Source organism: Tachypleus tridentatus, chromosome 10 (genome assembly GCF_004210375.1).
Source record: "Tachypleus tridentatus isolate NWPU-2018 chromosome 10, ASM421037v1, whole genome shotgun sequence".
Classification (NCBI taxonomy): Eukaryota; Metazoa; Arthropoda; class Merostomata; order Xiphosura; family Limulidae; genus Tachypleus; species Tachypleus tridentatus.
The window spans coordinates 153,017,341-153,041,243 of record NC_134834.1 but is presented as its reverse complement, the minus strand read 5'-3'; the positions used below and the strand labels follow the sequence as shown (position 1 = coordinate 153,041,243).

The following is a 23,903-nucleotide window of genomic DNA, read 5'->3' as shown; positions in this document are numbered from 1 at the left end:
AAGAGATACAAGTTTCCTCTGAATGAGTTATTCTTATCTAATAAAAAGGCATTCTGTCAGAGGAATCTGATGTTGAAGAAATTTCAGCTAATGTTTCAATGCCTATGACAAAATCTTTACAAAACCAGATGAAAACAAAATCTAGAGCCAGCTCTTCTTGATTCTGTCTTATGGATAGATCAGAAAGTAGCTAATTAGAGATCACTGGATAAGGACATTGTGGAATCATCCAGACTAGGTACTCCACCACCATAGAAAAGAGGCAGCTCAAAGAAGAGCAGGGGAAGGAGTGCAGCTATAATATCTGCTACAACTGCTCCTTCCCAGCATTTAACAATTTAAATTTAGCAATTAACATTTAGAAACAAAATATTTATTCACTTATCAATCACTCATTGCAATAATACTGTGTACACTTTCCCATACTTGTTATTCCAAATAATTCACTATTGATTTACAATTTACAGTGTGAACACCTTTGGCAAACTGCCAAAGCATCATTGTAAGTTATCATACTTGTCACAAGACATTATGGTTAGGCTTTTATATTTTTAATCATTATATTCTATACCTAGATCCCTAGGGATTTTCAAGAATTAGAAGAGTGCGTAATGTTGGGGTCTCTAGTGTTGTATCTACACATTCATTCAAACAATGTATAACCAGCCAAGGAAAATAAACCATAACTGATCTTATTTAGTAAGGATGTATTTTTTTTAATTCTTCACATAGTCTAAATTTAAACTCAGATATGGAAATTAAAATAACATTAACTAATTTTGTAAAATACAAGTTTTGACAGTAGTAACAAAAAGTTTAAAAATCATTAGAAGATTAATAAAAAATATATTTAGCACATTTAGATAATACCATATTATTTTGTTAACAAGTAACACTACATGTAATACCCCCACATTTGCTGCAGTAATGTTTCATTTTTTCAGTTACAATAATGGTTTATTAATATTTTAAGAGTTAGCTGTGTAACACTATAACCAAACATTTGGTATTTTTAAATGAAAGAAAAAAATACTATTATGAAATAATATTTCAGAACAATCACTGTTGACCATGCAGTACTATAGTAATCTAAATAAGTCAAACAAAGTTAAAATAATGTTAATAAGTTCATTAAATGATTAGCTCAATCAAGTATAATCAAGCAATTCCAAAGCTCATAATCTATTTCTAGTAATTTAATTGATATAAAGACAAAAGTAGTTAGAAACAAACATTTAAAACTTAATACAATCTGAATAGTAATAATTATTTATAATATTTAGAGAAAACATCATAGCATTGGTAAATAGCATGCCTGCTTTAAAAATGTTTTAATATACCTCTCATAAACTAGATAGGAATAGTTATGTGAGAAAAACAACTACTTAAACCAGGTTTTCTTAATTTGAACTAAAATATTTTGGACATTTTTACTGGTTAAAAAAAAAGGCATTTCCTGCATTCTTTTAATGTTGGAATTGCAAAAAGTGATTCGAAGTGGTAAGATGAATGAAAACCATCACATGCTTAACAACTAAGTGCAAGAGTCTCCAAATGACATGCAGAGGTATTCAGGAATCATTTAGAAGCATGTTGAGTACTATATATTATGTCTGTAGCTGCTTTCAAAGTGTTTTTATCTACTCATCTCACTGCTGATATCATGATGCTTCACCCTTCCCTACCAAATTGCTTGAATCTCAATTGAAGCTAAACATAAAAAAGTCAGCAATTACTTAATTAATGTGAATGTGGTTTGATTGATATATATTGAATTCGTTTTGAGCAGGTAGGCCTCAAGTACCAGCTGCTATGGAGATCTGAGGATGTTGAGTTTTATTTTAAACTTTATGTCAATTAACAAACAAACACTTGATTCGAAGTAATCAAATTATTTATCCAAAACCACCCTCTCTGGGAGTTTCCAGATGGAACTTACTTTGAATATTCAATAAAACCTGGTAGGGTGAAGACATTCCTTGACTACTGAGGAACATGGTAAAAAGTGATTTCTTATAAATATAAATTCATACCATTTGCATTTTCACCTGTTTTGGGCATCAACAAGAAAGCTAACAATTAAACAGTGAAAAATCAATTCTGATGTATCTTAAACAATATTAACTTTATATTGTAAACAAATATCTGTTAGTGTTTTGAAAAAGAAGCCATAGCAATGTCTAACCAACATTCATACTGTTGTAGTAATAATAACAATGAGTTACTGGTTGTGGTCTTAAATTTGACTCTCCTGTTTTGCTTTTTAAAAATCACAAAGTATGGTAATTAATAATCCAATGAACTAAAATAACAGCTGGCTGTTTTTCATTAAACACCTTACTAGATCTGCACCTACTTATATTATATAAAGCAATATAATTATTAATTTGTAAGAACATTGGGTAAAGGGGGTTGGCCCCTCCAGATCCATACTTGTTTAAGCATACAATATTAAAGACTACAAAGTTAGAATAACCATAAACATTAAAAATCAGAAACAACATTTTAATCAATATAATCCACCCAACTCTAACTGTGTTCTTAAAATGTATTTTGTTTCAATGTTTAAAGTACTCAGTAAAGATAATTTTTTTTGCTTCTTAATTTGAAATTTTATTTTACAATGAAGTATAGAAAATTTCATAGTTTTTGACACTTACCATAAAACCGAACCCATTTCTTATAAGAACTTCTCGTATCCATCCATATCCTTTAAAGAACTTTTCCAAATTCCTCTCACAGCAATCACAGTTTAAACATCCAATATATACTCTGGTTCCCATGTCAGAATTGTGTGGTAAATCACTACAGAAAATAAAGCAAGAAAATTCAAGCTTTCCAATTATTTCAGTATATACAGATGCATTTATTTTTACAAATCTGTATATTCTCCAAGAACATAAAAATAACCTGCTTTCATCCCATGATGTTTTAGCATGGAAAAGAAGTGAAAACGTTCATTCAGTACTTATTTGTGTACACCAAGTTGTTTCTAAGCTTTTTCTACAAAATGCATCTTTACATAACTACATAAGCTAATGCAAGGAAAATCATTCTCAAATTTAAAATTTTAGATGTTCATATTATACACAAAATAATCCAAGGTTTTATATAATCTAACTTAAAAATAAATAAAAACAGAAAAGATGTATTTAAAACTTTAGATTCTGAGTTTATACAGAAAATCAGGAAGACTGGGAATTTGATTATAAAAAGAAATGAGGAAATCCAACAGGACTTATGAGAAACAAACCACTAGCTTCAACAAATCCATGCTGTTTAGTTTTACCAGCATGGATTTGTTAAAGTATGTTAATTATGAGCATAACGTTAGAGTGGGGAAAAAGACCTTGCAGGATATTATTGAAAAGGTTATTGTTAATGACTATGAAATAGCTGAGCTTTATAATGTTCCTTTCTGTATTTGAAAGATAGGATAACATTAATATTCATGACTTTGAGCATTCTATGTGAAATACTGGAATAGACCAAAATTGTGTAATATTAGCTCTCTGAATAAAGATAGGTAAAAGTATAAAAAGTGCTTATTTCAATAAACTGGGCATCAGAATGTATTTAATAAATGAAATTTTAATATTACAAAAAATAATACATTATTTTGTATCCACTCAATAAATAAATAACATAACACCATATAAGAAAGAATAGTAACCTTAAACGAACTGTTATATCAATAGATAAAAAAAAGTTTATTTAAAAATTTAAATATTTTATTTTTCTGAAATTACCTGTCATGTTTCAAACAATTCTGTCTTCTTGTTTTATTTTTGGGACACAATATGACAAGAGTTATGTTACATCTTCACTATGTGATTACACAACAGCCAAAATGTTAAGGAGAAATGTAAGCTTTTACATGCAGGGGATATAGTGTTAGAGTGATCCAATATCAATAGTGCATACAAGGGTTAATGATATAAGGAAAGGTAAGTCAAAAAGAGTTAAAGCTCTGAATATTTGTAGGAGTAGGTAAAAGTGAAAATGCCATAAACTTTTTTACAGTTACACTCAAAACTACTTTACTAGCAGTATTTGTCAATAAGCTTAACATCAAAACATAGTTTGTAATCTAATTTTTTACTGCTCAAGTTTCAATTTCTTAATTCCAAAAGAAAATATCTAAAGTTCTCATTAGTCACCTTTCTGTAACACGTGGCACTTCTCTGCTATAAATTGCCCATTTTTTAATTTTCTTTCTACCTTAATACAAACATCTGAGTCTGTCAGAAGTTACACACTTATATTACAGAAATAGCTAAGTCATAATGTAAAATACAGCCTCTAAGCTTCTAGTTTTATTGGCTTGCAACTACGAAAGTCAAATGCACATGTCAAACCTCTTATATAACATTTTATATTTCAAAAATGTCAATAACTCTCAAATATATTTGGTGCTGGAATATTTACTAATGGAAAAAATGATTTTAATTTACTGAATTCTTTATTAGGCTAGTTCATTCACATGATTTTTTATTTTATAAAAAATAAACTTATGAAAGCAGCTGCCAAGAGGCAAACTATATTGGGGCCAAGATAAGTGAATATTTTTTCTGATATATTTTTAGAAAAAGGAAAATACAAAAATTAAAAATTTATTAAATCTGTATATCTTAAATAAATAAAAAAATTGAAAAAAACAATTATTTATTGTCATTCCTTGAGAAATACACAAGAAACATGCATAGTGAACATGTCATACCATATTAAACTGTGAACTACCCACACCCCTGCTGAGTGATAAATTGTTGCAGTCGTTAACACATGGTTTAGAGAATAAAATAAAAACAGAAGTAAAATGTTTGAGGCCTAACACTCATTTTAGTGAAATCATCCATATGTAAGCTGAAAAATATGATAATCAAAAATCTTTTTTAATTACTGTATACTGTAACACACAATTACAATAATTTATCCTGATTTCATATTTAAATCAATAAAGAATCAAAAGCCTGTTTGAAACCAAAACCACTAGTGGGTCTCATGCAAATACATGTACAAATGTATGTCACCTAGAAATAAGTGTATGTGACCTCATGGAAAGTTTAGCTGAAAGCAAGCTAACAATTCAATCTGAGTCTTGTATCCAATTGCAAAGTAAGAATAACCTCTACCCCATACCTCTTGAAATCTATAATATACTTGATTCCAGAACCACAAATGATAATAAAACTTTATAACCCTTTTGTAACAGGTCAATGGCATTTATTGACATGCATTAAAAATTTTATTAAACTACTACTTTGTAAGTTTGTGTCAATAACTTTGGAATAAAACTGTAGATTAATTCAAACTTTAATATTATATATGAGTTAATTTTGTAATTTAAAAGTAAATATTAAAATAACATACAAACACAAATTTTAGTGAGTCACATAGTATGTTGAATACAGCACTGTTTAAAATTAGATATTTGTGATATCAAAATATCAAGTCTATAGAAACTCAGATTACTAATATTGATGAGATAGAATATAATATAAGGGCCTTCTGTCTTCTTTTTATTTTGCTGAGATATGGCTTATATATTGAATCATACACAGTAGCACCACTCAACTCTTTCAATTTTTGAAATGATCACTTATATACACACACACACACACACTTACTTCAATATATGACATGAATAACCAATCAACAGCTTAGAATGTCCCCAGAGTGGTTTTCCCTACTATTTTGATCTTTGAAATTGCTACAATGTTCTTTTGATCCAATATTTTAAAATTGTAGGGCGTGTCTTTAGTTTTCTCAAAGTTTCATTTTTTTTAAAAATATAAACAGACCTTTGTTACTAAGGTTAATAAATTATAGTGGAATTCTATGGTATCAGTGTAGTTAATTATGATTCTTTGGTTATCCAACTGCACATATAAAACCTAAAAAAAATCATTTGGTATCCTACACATATGAAATTCTAATAGGCTTAGCAACCTATGTGCAGCAGTAATTGAGTACAATGGTCGTAGCGAGGAGAAGAATTAATTGTTTGTTTTATTTCTTTTTTTAAATTTATAACAAAGTTTAATAATTTGTTTTTAAATAGTAATAATAATAATAATGTATATATGCAAATAATGTATAATAACTGAAATGTGACAGTACAGGGTGGCCCGTAAGTCCCTACCCATCCATATGTTATTATGTTATATTCAATTATGCATGTATTATAAATTTGTTTCTTTTTTCAGAGAAATATGGCCAATGTAAGCCCATTTACACTTGAAAAGCATATTGTGACAAGTACGTGGGTACATGAGCACAGCAAGAATGAGGGACAGCACACAGATACACTGGATACACAAGATGTATGGATGTGTAGGGACTTACAGGCCATCCTGTATATTACAAAATACTAATCCACTAAAACACAGCCAGGACAAAGAAAAGCATGATTTATATTTATTTTCTAATTTTTTTATGATGGTTATGAGGTTGGTCAAGTGACATACCTCACATAGTTAGAGTACAACAAATAGCATATAATATAAAGTCTTACTTAAAACAAATGTTTGAAATCTATTTAGGTTTTAGAGACTACGCAAATACATTTGGGATTTCTGGGACAAAGAATAGTCTTGTTAATCATAACATGAAATCACTTTGCACTCAGACTAATAATAAAACACTATTTTCATAAAGAAATCTTTAGTAAAAATTTTCATTAAAAAATCAGATTTTTGTGATACAAATTACATGTAATATTTACTAAAAGTGTACCACAATTTGTGAAGATAAACATACTGTATTAAAAGTTATAGTTCAAATATTTAATATGTGCAAATGTGAAGATAAACTCATATATTATTCCAAGCCCATTATGAAAGAGTTAACCACATTGATTCAGGTTTTCCTATGGTAAAGGGTATGCCATCCTGTTTATAAACTTACACTCAAAATTCTATTGAAATAATATTCTATACATGTATGCCAATAAGCTTGACATCAAACTGTACAATTTATATACTAGTATTATACATTGATTATTTCTTAATTTAAAAATAAATATTAAAATAAAAACCTCCTACATTTGCTATTTAATGAGATATGACTATATTTAGCAAATCAAACACAGTGGCCATGCCCAACTCTACCCAGTTGTGGAAATGCTTACCTGTACTCACTTCACTTCATCACGTGTTTATAACCAATAAAAAGCTCAGAATTTCCCCACCTGGTTTTCACAGCCTACTCAAGACATATTCATTTCCCAAGTCAAGTTTCTCATTTCTAATCTTGGAAGGAAGGGTTAAAAGAAAATGGATTTGAAAAGGTTTTTTTAAAACCCAAATAGGGGCATAGTCAATAAGCCTGATAAATTACAGTGAATTCTGCTATACAGATACAACAGTTTATAATTTAATATTTCAAAATGCAAATATAAAACTTTTAGAAAATTTTGTTTTACACCATCGATGTGCAAAATTCCACAAAAGTTAGCAAAGTGCAGCAAGCAAGTACAAACTTGGTGACAACTGTTAAAAATTGTTTTCAATATTTCTTTATTTACTACTATATTTTAAAGAATAATAGCAAAAATGTAAGAATTTATTTGTAAATAGTAATAACGTATTATAACTGAGGTTTGATTGTATTTTGTAAAATACCGGTTCATTCGCATAAAGCTAAGACAGTTAAACTTTGTAGTTTTATGCTATTTGATCAGACACATCTGAAGGGTCATATAAAAAATAAACAAATAGAATAAAGAAACATTTACAGTTCCATGTTACAATTTGTAGTCATTCTAAAATGAAAAAGTACAACTTAAATCTTATTTCTAAATTTTTTTATGGTAGTTACAAAGTCGGTCAAATTTGATCAAATGTGTACACAGATAAGGTAGAGAAAATGTCACATTTTCTCTAGGCATCCTTTTTTCTCCACTTGATTCACCATCCCTTCCAGTAAGAATAAAATTTAATGTACTCACAATAGAAGTTCATTGCTCAAACAAACTATACTTTTAACAGCCTTCAATTCTGCCTGATTACAAAGCAATCAAATAGAAAATCAGACTCCTCTTGACCAACCTTGTATAGTTATAATGAAGAAAATAACAGACAAGATATAAGGTACTTAGGAAATTTTATCAGACATTAAACAAACAGAATTTAACATGAAGAAAGACGTTTTCAATCCTAACAAGAAAATCACTTTTCATGCAGACTAGTTAAAAAAAAACACCTTGATATATTTGAAAATAATTTTTTATGGTTTATTTAAAATACTTCATAAGAAAAAAATGACTGTACAAAAAACATTTAAAATGTTTACTGAAAGTCTGCCGAATTTTGTGAACATATAATACTACAGTAAAAGTTATTAGTATCATAAATAAAGACGTTACTTAAGTACAAAGAGATCATGTGGTCAGTTAAATCAACTAAGCCCTTGATGATAGTTAAAAAATCTAATACTTTGTGTACAGAATTTTAAAAATATCAATTTATTTCATAAAATAAAACTTTTGACATTTATCATGTTATCTTGCAAAGTTTGAAAATCATTGTGGAATGAATAAGAATAAAAATAGAAAGTTTACTCAAACAATGTCATATTATTGTTTTAACAAGTAACAGTATTTATCTTTCTCAAGTAAGCTGCATGAATGTTCATTGTTATAGTGATGGTATTATACCAGTTAACTTTTAAAAATTAGTTCTGTAATACCAGAACTAAATATCTGGTATATTTTTTTATATGAAAGGAGATTTTTCACTATATTTTTCATTACTTCAGTGTTGACCATATGGTCCTAAAGCAATCAAAGCTGAAATAACTAATATATCCTGTACATGATTAATTCAGTCAAGTTCTATTAAGCTTCAAGAATGCCCAGAAAGTAGGTTATCATGGTGCCTAGTATTTTGTTTACTCATTTTGTTCATGTTCAGGGTTGTGGTAAATAAAACTTGACTCTAAAAGGGTTCTAGACTTTAGGATCTTAATGGCAGATGCAGCACTTCATGCACGTGCTACAGTTGTGCAACATGTTACTAATTTTGTGCCATTTTGTTTTGTTTTTCTTTCAGTGTACATGTTTAGAATCAGACCAGCCCAAAGACAATTAAGTTCAGCCAATACTATTACATTGATATCACGTGGTGTTTAGCAGGCACTAGTTGCTGTGAAAGTAAATAAATAAATTATAATCTTTTTACTGTCATTTATTCACAATATTATGAAAAATTATAAAAGTAATCATAAAAGCCATGTGTTTGTCAGTCATACTCAATTTATCAAAATTTTGCAAATTACAGAAGTCCAATTCCACTTTTCCTCCTGTTATACTTCCTCTTCTGATTGTCCATTCCCATATTAGTTAAATTTAATTGCTAACATAGGCATAAATAGCCCCTAAATTTCAGTACCTTTTCTGCTATAGACACAGAAGTGCAATCTTTAAGAAATATCAATGTGTACTTTTTGTACACTATATTAATCAAGTCTGAGAGACAATTTCACCACAACATATAAATTATTGTACAGAATTATAAGAGCACAATTATTTAGAGAAAATCTGAGGGAAAAGAAATATACATTGAATAAATTTGGCACTAGTATAGCCTCCACTTTTCAATACATACAGTAGTTGAGTTAGGTTAGACACACCCATGTACATGTGGAAATATTTGACAAGGCCTAGGTTATATGCAGTCCAGCAATTTCAATGCTTACATATATATTTCTAGTAATGTGAGTGATATGAAATTAAAAACAAAAAAATCATTTCAGTCTTTCTAACAGTTACAATAACTCATAATGATAGTAGTGAAATATTATACCATTGGCAAATAGGATGCCTGTTTCCAAAATATTTTAAAACTTCATTACTTATACAGCCTTACTACTTGCATTTCACTTATCTTAGAAAACAAAACAAAAACAAAAATAATTGTTTGACAAGACTAAGAGCAGATAGTGTCCTAAACAGTATTATGATAAAAACAAAGTCAGCTGGCTTGCAAAGCAATCTGCATGTTTTGCTATACAGATTATTTTCTGACATTGCAAGAGACACAGTAACATCATTTCCCAGAGTTCACCATTTACGAATTCCTTTTTTCACTGTCTATTGTGTATGAAACTTGGCCATATTCTTTGCTGTTTGTTCCTTCTTAGATGATTTAATGTGAGAAAATACAGAAGGAATATTTTCATGGGAGAGTAGGTGATCACTCCTGACAGCTTTTCTAAGACCATTAATATTATGATGAAAATAATTATTCATAAACTGAAAATTAAAGTAAAACAATTACTGATCTGTTTGGCTCATCTGTAGACTTTTAGGAAAATACTAACACTAAAATGTTATTGAGATACTGTTGAAAGAAATTAATTTGATGGACTGATAAAGCTTACTGCATGCCAGATGTAAGTATATATGACAGTACCTCAAAATATTACTTAACTTTCATACTAAAATGACAACAGGGCTCCTAATCAATGTTTGAGCCAAGCCACAAGGCAGAGCAAAGCTTCTGCCAAGTTTGTTTGTTCTGTTTTGTGTTTCAATTTTGACAATAATGCAGGCTGATACTGTTATGTTATGAAAACATTTACCTGACTTTCGGGCTGGATGATCATTTATATTTTAATTCCATAGTATGACAAAATATATTTTATATATATTAATGCAAATAGTCAACAATGAAACGTGGCTACAACTCGATATATAAAGCATAAAGATATGGTCAAGAGGTTCAGTTGTTTGACCAAACATTAGAATGCGAAGGTGTGTGATCTAAGCAACTTTGACCATGAAATGATTGTTGGTACCAGACATGGTGGTTCCAGCATCTCAGAAACTGCTGACTTCATGAAATTTTCATGAACTACAGTCTCTAGAGTTCACAGAGAATAGTGCAAAAAACAAAACATATCCAGTGAGTGGCAGTTCTATGGATAAAAACACCTTGTTAATGAGAGAGGTCAGAGGTGAATGGCCAGACTCATTCAAGCTGACAGGAAGGCCACAATTACTCAAATAACCATTCTTTACAACAGTGGTGTGCAGAAGGGCATCTCTAAATGCACAATGCATCAAAACTTGAAGCCTATGCTGGGTTCCTCTCTTATCACCTAAGAACAGGAAGATGAGGCTACAGTGGGCAAGGGATCACCAAAACTGCAAAACTGGATGATTGAAAATTGGAAAACATCGCTTGGTTTGACAAATCTCAATTTCTTCTACGACATACAGATGGTAGGGAAAGAATTTGCAATCATAAACATCATGAATCCATGAATTCATCCTGGCTTATGTCAATGGTACAAGCTGGTGGTGGTGGTGTTGTAATAGTGTGAGGAATGTTTCCTTGGCACATTATACCCCTTAATACCAACTGAGCCTCATTTAAATGCTGCAGCATACCTGAGCATGCATCCCTTTATGGTCGCAGTCTACCCGTTTTCCAATGGCTTCTTCCAGCAGGATAATGCACCATGTCATAAAGCATGTATCATCTGAAGCTGGTCCCATGAACAGGACAGTAACTTCAGTATATTGCAATGGTTTCCACAGTTGCCAAATCTCAATTCACTATACAGCACCTTGGGGATGTGGTGGAATGGGAGGTTCACGACGTGAATGTGTGGCTGACAAATGTGCAGGAACTGCGTGATGCTATCGAGTCAGCATGAACCAAAATTTCTAATTAATGTTTCCAGCACCTTGTTGCATCCATGATGTTCTGGAGGTATAAGAAGGTCCTACCCAGTAGTAAATGTAATTTTGTCACTTGTTAAAGCTTTTAACATTCATTCTTATCTATTTCTAAACAATAAAGCTCCTAAATACTTGTCTTTATAAAAATTAGTATATCAGGTCTCTTCTTTAAACTATTAATCGTGCTGTTTGAAAAGGAATAATTACTTTAGCAATAATAAACAGATAACTGTACTTAAATGTCTCACATATTTATGCTTTTCTTACTTGGGTAAACAGAGCCTGATTCTCAAAAACAAACTCATCAAAGTAAATACTACACAAATCAATGGAGAACTGCCCTTAAATCAATATGTCAAGCTTTTTCTCATGTGAAAGACTTCGTTTATGGATAATTTACTCAAGCACCTGATAGCAGCAAAAATAAACATATTTTGGTGAGTTTGTGGAAAGGGTAACACTTTACAATCAGTAAGCAGTACAAAACCCTGCATTATAACACACATACTATAATGACTAACTGCTTCCCCACTGCCATACAGGATGTGTTTACATTACTTTTTACTTTTAGAAAAACATCTTCAAACATTGCCATCTTATGTTACATAAAAGAGAAATTTACAACCAACTTTGTTCTTCACTGTGAAATACTATGTTGTGTAAATTTTATGTTACACATGTCTGACAGAGAAGTTCTTGTTCTGATCATTTTCAAATGATATGCCACATAGTGTAATATTTTACAGAAGTTTAAGTTCTTTAGACTTCTTGGTTTGTCGAGAAAATATTTTCAACTTAAGTGCATATGTTTATATTTAAATATCCATTCTGTCAAATGAATTTAAGAATTTTTTTGAAATATTGAAGAAAATTGTGGGGCCCGGCATGGCCTAATGCGTAAGGCGTGTGACTCGTAATCCGAGGGTCGCGAGTTCGCGCCCGCGTCGCGCTAAACATGCTCGCCCTCCCAGCCGTGGGGGTGTATAATGTGACGGTCAATCCCACTATTCGTTGGTAAAAGAGTAGCCCAAGAGTTGGCGGTGGGTGGTGATGACTAGCTGCCTTCCCTCTAGTCTTACACTGCTAAATTAGGGACGGCTAGCACAGATAGCCCTCGAGTAGCTTTGTGCGAAATTCCCAAACAAACAGAAGAAAATTGTCTTTGTAACTATCCATTACAGAAATATTAATAGGTCATATGAGGCTAGATACAACTATCAGCCCTACTAGCAAAACCAGGTACAAGCCGTACAAACTTCATCAACATACTATTACTGGAAACTTGGAAATTATAATACATAAACTCTTATGTAAAATACTTAAAAAAGAATCTAAATACAGAATTGTCACAAAATGTAATTAGCAGAATATTCTAAAATCTATTGAAAACAACACTGACAAATGTATTTTGAAACATAACTACAATAGATCTTATCCACCTAGATAGTTTTTGGAATGGAAGTTTTAGGTTTAAAAGTAAGATACAGCAATTAATAATCTTATTAAAACTTATAAAAACTTTATCGTAAACCAAATTCTTTTGTAGATTTACCTTATCTGAATGTTATTCCTAAACTCCATAAATTTAGATATATTTCTAGTTCAATAAAAACAGTTATTAATAATCAGCCATTTTATTTAACAAATTACTTAATATTTTATAAAATTAAAAATAAAAGTGTTAATAATAAGAATTGTAAATTTTGAATAATAAATAAAATCAACAAATCTTAGAATATCTAAGAAACTGTGAACAAGTAAAGAATATACAACCATTTGATTTTATCACACTGTACACTACAATTCCATTAAAAGATTTAATTTTTGTTGTCTATTCATTACAGTTCTGTTATTCTTCCATAATACTGAAAGAAAGAAAATGTAGCTCCAAAAATATAAAAGATAGAAGCTTCTGCATTTATAGTACTTATACATATATATATTTTTTCAATAAACAGGTATTTTAACAAGTAATAGAAATTCCAGTTCTACATGTATTGCAAATTTATGTATTTTTATGAAAGCAGGTTTACTGAAAATTGCATAAACCCAGACATTTTTCTTTTAACTTATATATATACATAATTTAATTAGTATAAATAATGTAATTAATACCATTTGTCCAGTAGAATTAGAAGTTAAAAATATTTCAATTTCTATTGTAGCGGTGCATTATTTAGATTTAGAAATTAAAATAATTGGTAATGACAATTTAAATATTTTTGATAAAAGAAAATATTTTTCTTTACCCTATTTTCATAGTAATTTACCATACTTTTCTGTTATAAGCATTATAACTTCATAATTATTCAGATTTTCTAAAATTTATAATAAATTACAGTACTCTACTATTAATGTTGAAATATTTGATTCAAAAATTAATATTTAATGGATTTAATATAAGACCTCCAAATAAAATTATTAACATATTCTATGATAAATATAAGGATGTATTGAATAAATATAAAAAAGTAAAAATTAAAGAAATCTTAGTGAAAGTTTCTGATAGGTACTTTTAGTTGTTAATAAGGTTATTTAAACTATCTGACACTCATTGCACATAAAGCTTCTTAAGTCTGAAAAGCAGTAGTTACAGTGGATTTTATGGGTGATGGTTGGGAGTTATACTAGTTAGTTTAGATAATTGGTTAAGACCCTCTATGCTAGTATAATTTGTCTAATGGACTACTAACTAGTGCCTTATCACCATAATGGGGGCTGAAATGCCAACTTCAAGAGGTAAGTTTATCTTTCTTACCCCAAGTGATAGTACCATATTATCATTACTTTCTTTTTTCTCTTCTTCTTAACTTTGAAAAGCAATCATGTTCCCACCATTGTCTGCAGGTAGTACAGGATGATACTAATTTCTGTTTCCTTTGATTATTTTATTATTATTCATGAACTTCTTCACGTGCAACTGGTAAACAAAGGGCAGCTGGATTTCAAGATGAATTTAAGTTTTTACATGCAAGGGATACATCATTAATTTAAAGTTTGATTTTAAGGAAAGAGGTGTCCAGGCTGTTTTCTGTTCTCTGAAGAATGATGACATGGTGAAGTCAAGATCTCCCATGTAATCCTAATGGATGGTATCCCCTATACCTACCTCAGTCAAAACAAATGGAATGTCTGATTTTTGACACATCATGAACTGGAATGTTTCATTAAATTGGAAAAATAAGCTCACACCAAGGTTAAAACTTTCCTAAACCAAAAATGTATTTCTTATAATACTTCTGCAAACACCAGTTATTTCTCAATCTCTAGAGTTTGCACTCTTTACCCATCTAAGCACTGAGAATGCTTGCTCCAGTCTTTTTATACCCCATTCAAATGCCTTAGGCATTTCCACAACTTTAATGCACCCTTTTATAAATACTGTATACAAATACTTCATTTTCATAATGTACTCACTTTTTAGAGACAAACTAACCTTTAGCGAAGAAGTGTCAGTAGAAGTTTTATTGGAAAAACATTTAAGTTCAGAAAAATGTTAACTTATAAAACATACTCTAACCATCCTCTGACACAGTAGTTAGAATCCCACACTGAGAAGGTGGAGGGACTGGTGCAGACATGACCTATACAGAAAGCATCTACATAGACCAGGAATATACCAAGAGAAAAATCCATCCTACATCCAAATCAGTTAAGCTCTTAATTTGGAACTTAGTTCCTGTATCAAAAGTGGAATAAAATATGAGTAACTTTCAGTGCAGGCCAGCCCCAACTGGATAGCTGAAGTTTTGCTACTCTGAATTAAGGGGTTGTGGTACCTATACTGTACGTTGGTGGCTCGAGTTAATATATCTTTCATTGGATCCCAACTTGTGATGTGTTTCATGCCACCAGAATCATGAAAAGAAAGTAAGCAACACCTAAGTGGGTAAACCTTTTCTTCCACACCTGAAGAAGTCCAAAAGGCAACATCCCAGGTTTGGAATATATGTTGCACTCAACCAAAAAAACAGAATTTATCCGATCTGGAATTTATAAGCATCCATCCTCACTCACCAAGTGGACAAGGAGTGTTCTGCTTGACCCTGGAATTATGGAGAGGATGTGAAATCTGTGCTCAACCAAGAACCTAGAATGGGACCACTTTACATTTGGAATTATGAGGAATTAGTGCATTACCTTTTGTGAACAATATACTAAACTGGCATTGGTCAAAGAGAAGAGCCATGCACTCCCCAATTGGATAGCTTTATGTCAAATCTGAAATGTATTATGAGTAGAATACTGAGTAGGATGGGTACCACTCTTACTGACATCTAGGAAATATATCCAGGTACCTTAGTAAGAGAACCTCCAACTTTGTCCACTTCTTTAAGAGTGGATGAACACACTCAAACACTGGAGAAGAAGACTTTGTTCATCATTTCAGAGAATGGAAATTAGGGGTGATAAGGACTCCCGAGCACTACTAGTAGATAATAATAATTATTATAATAATACACCCTTATAATAATACAGGGTGGAAAATAGATATTTTTTTTTTCTCTATATACTTCATGTGTTCTTCTGCTTGCAGTAACAGTGATTACAATATTGATTCTATGACATTTATTTGTATAAACTACAAAATGAAATGGAAGTGACACTTGTCTTTAAACAAATTTATTCAGAGATTTTTGGTGAGAACTGAATCTTTGCTGATAATAAAATGAATGATTTGTAATGTTACTTTTATAAACCATCTTTGCAAACTTGCTAGTTAGACTGGTAACTTGCTAATTTCCCTTATATTCAATGGAAATGCTTCTACTTAGTCATAAAGGCATCAAATGAGAGCAAATCAACTGAAAAATCACAACAGAAAAATCTTTTATTAAATTCATCACTCCTAGAACATGAGATTTTAAAAGACTGATACAATGGGAATGTGCCTAATAGAAAAAAACCTAAGTATGAAAACAAAGGTCTTAAGAGTGTGTGCCTCCATGAGAAAAATGTGGAAATGTCAGAATATATCATGACTATTTTTCCTCTCAAAAGAAATAGACCTTGAACCATTAATTGATGTTATTACAAGAAGTTTAAGAACACTGATATGGAGGGTGGATTTGCCTTCTGTCCAACTACCTAGAACTCTTGACATTGAAGATAAGCTCCCCACCCCTGAAGAGGTGTGCCTGTGAATAGATTGATCTTGGGAAGAAGTGGCAGAATGGTACCCAAAACAGCAGTGTTGTTTCAATCCATCCACCATTTGTAATTGATGATGTTGCTTCTAAGTAATGAGACAGGATGATCCAAAGGATCAAAATATATGATAAATTAGTTGTACAGTGATTACTGAAGGAACCTCATATGCATTAGTCCTAAAGGAATGAGACTCAAGGGATGCCCATATCCCCAAAAAAGAGAGAACCACCTGCACAGTTGGAAAAGCAGACAGAAGTAAAATCCTGACAGCTTTTTCTATGACTTGAAGCCTGATAAGGGTTAGTTGAGTGTGACTTAAGCATATACTAAAAGCACACCCTTATGGACAAAATATTCATTCATAACAAAAAACATTTTATCAGTTAGGTTAGGAAGCCTGTTTTTGTGACTTCTGAAAGGAGAATTTGAGAATGTTGCTCACTTGATTGATGAATCCAGGAAGATTCTGCTATGAAAATATGGATACAAGTGTTAGTAACATTGAACTTGGTTGTCCAGAAACCTAATGCATTGTAGGGTGACAAAAGATTTCATTGTGAAGCAAGGAGGATCTAAAAATTGACTGAGTTGAGATAAATCAATGATTGACTGCAAATCGCCTGTCTTCTTGAGTACCATGAATAAATGGGAGTAAAATTCCTAAAGAAAGGGATCATCCTTGTCCACTGCCTTTTTGACTAACCTTGCAGCCTAAGAATAGAGCTCCATTTGTCATGGATCTCTTGAAAATGAAAAGTCAACAGTCTGAGCAGACAATGGTGAAGGTGATGTAGATTGAACAATTAACCCTATAAGTGTGTGATTAGTTTTGGTGAAAAGAACTCAAATTTCCAGGAAGTGATGTAATCATGCTCTCACTACTCCCTCTGCCCCTGGTAGCATCATCAATGCTACTGTCATCAGTCTGCCTGAGCAGAAGATGTTTGAGAATATGGACAGATCTTATTATGGGAACCAAAAGACCTGAGAACTGAAGGAGGGGGTTGGGAAATACTTTGAGCTGATACACTCAAATTAAAGCCAGAAAGATAAGAAGCCAGGGATAATGAATACAAAGTGCCTCTATCTAATAGATCTTAACAACAAACTGCCAGAAAACCAAAGAAAGAATGGAAGACAATCTGAATAGGTAAATGTCAGCAAAATTTTTAACTCATTCTTAAATTGCTGAGGGAATGCTGATAAGTTTCAAACAAAAGTTGTGTTGAACGTAAATACCTTATGAAAGTTGTGAGAGTAAAATGAATATTAGAAAACTGTTGTTTGTTTAAAGGTTCCAACCTAGATCCCCATAGGTCCAAAAGAGAATCCACCTGTTGAAAATATAAGTAAGCCTCCTCTTGGCATTGATAAGTCAAAGTATACTGATTTGGTAAACATGGGTGACAAGGCATAACTATCCAGTCATGTAACTGAATGGTAAATTTCCCAGCATAAACAGCAATATCAGGAGGAGGAGGAAAACCAAGTAGCCACTTGCCATCCTTTATGCTAACAAGAAAGGAGTAAAGCCCTCCAAAACTTCAAAAACCCAAGTAACCAACTAAAGAAATTGAGCTGGATGTGGCTGCTCCAAATGATCCCCTGTTAAGGCTGACTTAGTAAAAGAAGAAGCCAGAAAAGCGAGTCTAAATTCTCACCAGCTGTTTCCAGGTATTTTATTAAAACTGCCTCAGAACTCCACTGGAAAGATACTTTTGGTCTGCATGTGTCTCCATCATTTAAAGAATTATATCACAGACAACTTAACTGAGAGTGACTCCTCCAATGGTTGTTGATAGCAGAAGTGGAAAAGACGTAGTTGGCTTCTGTAGTAGAAGCATTAACTCTGGAATTCATATCTGTCAGTAAGTTTTTATTTGGTTAAGTGATGTACAATTATAAATGAAAAGATAATTGTATAAATGCTGACTGCATTGAAATTCACAATGTTAAGTAGTGAATAATAATTGCACTACATTTGATAGAAACATGTCAAATGGTCTGTTGAGAAAGTGATTACATCACTGGGATGAGGTGTTTACATATAGGATTTTGATATCACATTGAAGATGGTGAAGAAATTGGAAAAGTAAAATTTGTGTAAGGCATGTTATAGTACTAAAGTCTGTAGTAAGTGTTCTCAATACTTAAATGGGCAAAGAGGGGAAACTCTGGATGGTTGGTTGATTGTTTAACATTTATTAGCACAGAGAAACTGGGCTATCTGCACCAAACAACTGGTAAAAAGTAAAAACCATTAAAATATGTAAAAAGGAATTATGCTAAAACAAACATAGCCCAATTTTCAAATTAAAATCTTAAATAGAGTTAAAAAGACCAATGTCACTTAAAAATTTAAAAACACAACTGAGGTGGACAGTGTCACCATCCCCAATAACAATCCAACATAAAAAAATGGTAAAAAATATATTTTAAATGGTGCCATCACTCTCCACAGTAGATAAAAAAATGTGACCAATGCATAGCCCAGCCAGTACAACTTCCTCCTTCCAATCCTTATGGAAACAAGATTCCAAAGAGCAAAAACAGGTTTGATCTGGAAATGCTTGTTATCATGTTGCTCACACCAGCCAAGTCAACTGCCAACTGGTGTGGAGTTGAGCCTTGAATACAGAACCTTAATCCATGTATAGGGCAGGCATGGCAGTGACAGTACCAGAGCAGACAGATTTAGTAACAACTGACCATGGCAGAGCCCACAGAGTCACCTGATTTCAAACCATCTGTACAAATAGAAATGGAAGAATGATTTGAAATATGTTCAGCAAACAGAAGGCAGGAGTATCTGCTTTCTCCAGATGACTCAAAGAAAGGTCATATTTGAGGATGGTAATCAGCCATGATGAGACAGGCTGATCAGTGGATACACCTATGTTATCCAAAAACATACCAAATTTATCCAACTGCACCTGGATACAAAGGTCAAAAGGAACAATGACAGGCCATCTATTCTAAAAAAGAATGACTCACTGAGGAAGGTAAACACAACCTCAGGTGGGATGTTGTGATAAGGATAGATGTTTTGAAGCATACAATAAAGACAGTTGCAAATAATGGAGGTATAGAGAAGGTTCATGAGACTCAGTGTACAAACTCTGGACTGGAGAAGAGAGGATGGCCACTGTGCAGAGCCAAAGCCCCTGGTGATGAACAAGGTCCAACACCTTCAAGGCTGAGGCCTTGACAGAATTTTTAGCATTTCAGCATAGAACATTTATTTGCTCCCCAGCAGGTGGAAGAGAGGACATGGAGGATGTTCAGTACTTTTGTACACTCGACAAGCTGCTTGATGTGTGGAATAAAGGTCAGCTTATGGTCAAAGATAAGCCCCAAGAACTTTGCCTCATGGACTGTGGGAAGCATAATTTCTCCAAGATGGAGCCTGGGATCTGGGTGAAAACACCATTGACAGCAGAAGTGTATGTAAACTGTTTTGGAGAAAGAAAAGGTAAAATCGTTTGCTCCGGTCCACTTCAGTAAGTGACTGAAGGTAGCTATAGCTGTTATTCAATAAACTTCATGCTCAACGACTGACACAAAATGTTGAAGTCATTGACAGAAACCGTTTGCAACTGTAAAGTGGAGTTGTCAACTGATGGCATTAATCTTTATAATGAAATGTGTAACACTCAAGACACAGTCTTGAAAGACTCCAAAGTCATGTAGGAAGGAACAGGAAAGTGTTACACCCACATGGACTTGAATCACCAATTCATTAAAGAAAGTTCAATGAAAATGGGTAAATGGCCATGCAACCCATACAAGTGGAGGTTTGGCAAGATGCCATAACTCCATGTTGTATTGAAATCTTTTTCCAGGTCAAAAATACAGAAACAAAATGCTTTCGCTTGAGAAGGATTTCCCTGATTGACGTTTCAAGTCGAATGCTGTCGTCAGAACCCAAACTGAGTGGGTGCGAGGAGGTTGTTTGATTTGAGGAACCAAAAAGATGAGCTTCAACCAATTGCCAAAGCAATTGGATAATAGTTCAAAGGAATCTTGTGATCCTTCCCAGGCTTAGGAAAAAGAAGTACAACAGCATGGCACCAAGCATCAGGAAAAACATTCTCCCGCCAGATCCAGTTAAAAACAACCTGAAGAATAGTAAGAGAGGCAGGAGAGAGATGGTGCAGCATCTCGTACCGAATACCATTAGGTCCTATTGATGCACTGCCAGACCGATGAAGAGCAAGGTTGAGTTCCACCAGTATAAAGGGACGATTATATTCACAGAGACGATCAGCCCAAAAGGATAGAAGCAGTTGCTCTGCCCATGTCTTGATGGTTAAGAAGGTGGCGGATAAAGCAGAAGTGCTAGAAACATGAGGAAAACTTTAGCTGAGAGTATTGGCAATGTTCTGGGTATCAGCAACTTCCTGGCCATCAGAAAGCAAGCCTGAAAAGGGGGTGGGAGAAGTATACTGTCCACTAACCTTTTGTATCTTGTCCCACATGAATATTGAACTGGTGGTAGAAGAGATGCTAGAGGTGTATTTAATCCAAGACTTCTTTTGGCTTTAACGTCTGACTTACTGAGCATGCACATGGGCCTGATGAAATGTAACGCAGTTTAAAAGTGTGGGATATCTGTAAAAGGTATCCCAAGCCCGTTTTTGAGTTTTCCTTGCCATGGGGCAGACAGGATTCCACCAAGGACAAGAATACTATGGGAAACGTGTCGAGGTTTTAGGAAAACACCGCGCAGCTGCCTTGACAATACAGTCAGTCACTATTGCCATGCAGTTGTCTATCGATAACAGGATCAAGTTCTAAGAGATCAGTGAAATAGGGCCAATTGACTTGATGCAACTTCCATCGAGGTATATGGGTCAGGGGCATCGACCATGGCAAGTCTCTCAAAATGATCACTGCCCTGTGATTTACTGTCAACCCTCCAGAAAAGTAAAAGAAAATTGAAGGGTAGCAGGTAGAAAGATCAAAAGCAGGTAAATATTGACTAGGTGCATGAAAATAAGTATAAGAACCAGTACTGAATAGAGATAGGTTGTGGTCTAAGAGTATATGCTCTATGGAACTACACCTCCCACCAATATCAGCACCACCCCAGAGAAGATGATATCCATTAAAATCCCCCAGAATTAAAAAGAATTAATGAGGGCATCAAGGTCTGACTGATCATAGATCTCTTCAGGAATCATGGATGGCTACAACCTACAAGGGTGTATCAAGTGGCAAAAACAGGGTGGGCACATACTAATCAACCAGCAATACCACTCCATCATGCACTCATCCATAATGCAACCTGTCATTTCTCCACAATGAAAACTGCCGAGGGGTGATCGTATTGCAAGGTTTCATAAACGTTTTCTGTGAGGGGACACACACGGGATGGTAAGATTCAATCAAATCGTTAATGTCATCTGCATATGAATGAAAACATCGACAGTTCAACTGGATCAGAGTGGCCATTTTTATTTATGTGAAGGAAAACATGGCAGGGAGCCCTTCTGTGTTTGATCACGTTTTTAGGACAAAGGTCTGTAGACCTTTATAGATCCTTCCCCGAGTTGAGTATGCAATTCTCTCTCTGCTGATGAAGATTCCAGAGACTGAGGGCGTGAACAAATGGTAATTTTACTTGCAGAAGAGGATGGACCCGAGGAAACACCAGAATCCAAAGTCAAAGGAAGTGGAACTTGGCAGTCACCGGAAGGAGAGGCAGGAACAGAGATGGAAGTAGATGTAGATTTGCTAGGTCTTTGAATCATGGAGGGTAAAAGATTCTTCAAATGTTTTCCAAACAATTCTTTTGGAGGCATTTAGAGATCTGTCTGCATCCCCACCGTGGTAGTGAAATGGAGTACAGCAGCATATGTCCAAGATGGAGTTAGGGACAATAATTTTCAAGTCTCTGAGTAAGAGTCCAGTTAACACAGCATGATTGTGTTTGCACTTGTAAGTGACATGGTCTTTCTCACAACAATGAGCATATGTTAAAGAACCACGACATGACGTTTTTGAGTTACCGAACCGTTGACAATGGAAACATCTTGGAATGGTTTGAAATGCAAGGTCATACCTTACAGTTCTGATATCCTGCTCTGACCATGGCAGGAGGACGTCGTGATGTAAATGTCGATATCATAACATTAGTAGGCATCATAATTCCGTTTTTTCGAGTGAAGATTCGGTGCACTGCAAAAGCGCCTTGGTTGGAGAAACCAGTGAGGATCTCCATCTCAGGAATGTTTTTTTCAATTCATTCAATTATAGCTCCTCTAAAAGAATTTAAAGTTGTATGAGGAGTAACCTTGATGGGTATATTCCTACAGACCTTCGATTTCAAAGAGAGTTTGGTATGCTATGGTGAAGATGTTTCCATCAAAATATCTTCAGAGGGGAGCCAGCAAGCTTCTCTAAACCTTTTTAAATAAAAAGGGAACATCAGCACTAAGGATTTCTCGGATAAGGAATGGATAATTAGAAATCAAAGTACAGAATCTAACTGTGACGTTAACTGTACAACAGAGTTGTCTATGCATGGCCGTTTTTGATCATCTGTTTTTCTAATTTTTTCATTTTTACTTATTTTTTCATAATAAAAACACTATATTTCATTGCCCACTGACCCCACCATGGAGTCCTGCAAGAGGATGCATTACAATGCTAAACAAGGACACTGCAGCAATGTCAGGATTTCCTGAGCACTACACCCGAACACCAGTGTCAGACACAATGTCCATACCACCCACTGGGAATGTCCAACACTGGTACTCAGTTGACCCTAGCCCAAGTAGACTAGCCAACTAACCCTAGAGGGGCCACCACAAGGTTGCTCGTCTGCAGGAATTCAAGGCCAAAGTGGTGTGTTGGAATTGGGTCCTCTTAACCACCTGAAGAAGGTCAGGAATATAAGCCCATATCCTACAGTTCAGGTAACCTGCTTTGAGAAAGGCAGGTAGACATGAGGATGAAAATTCAAAATATTTGCATTGGTAGGTAGCATAATTCTGACTTACATCCACAGTGCACAGCAGAAATGCCTTGGCTGGAGAAACCAAAGAGAATCTCAGATTCAGAG

The 23,903-nt window shown here is 33.4% G+C and overlaps 1 protein-coding gene across 1 annotated transcript in view; it reads right to left on the bottom strand.

The window, feature by feature from the left end:
- Positions 1–23,903, bottom strand: part of LOC143228243 (serine-arginine protein 55-like) — a 42,703-nt gene that overhangs the window by 6,325 nt on the left and 12,475 nt on the right. The window contains exon 2 of the mRNA XM_076459533.1: positions 2,661–2,805. Coding sequence (XP_076315648.1) covers positions 2,661–2,805 — 145 coding nt within the window. The remainder of the gene's footprint in view (positions 1–2,660; positions 2,806–23,903) is intronic.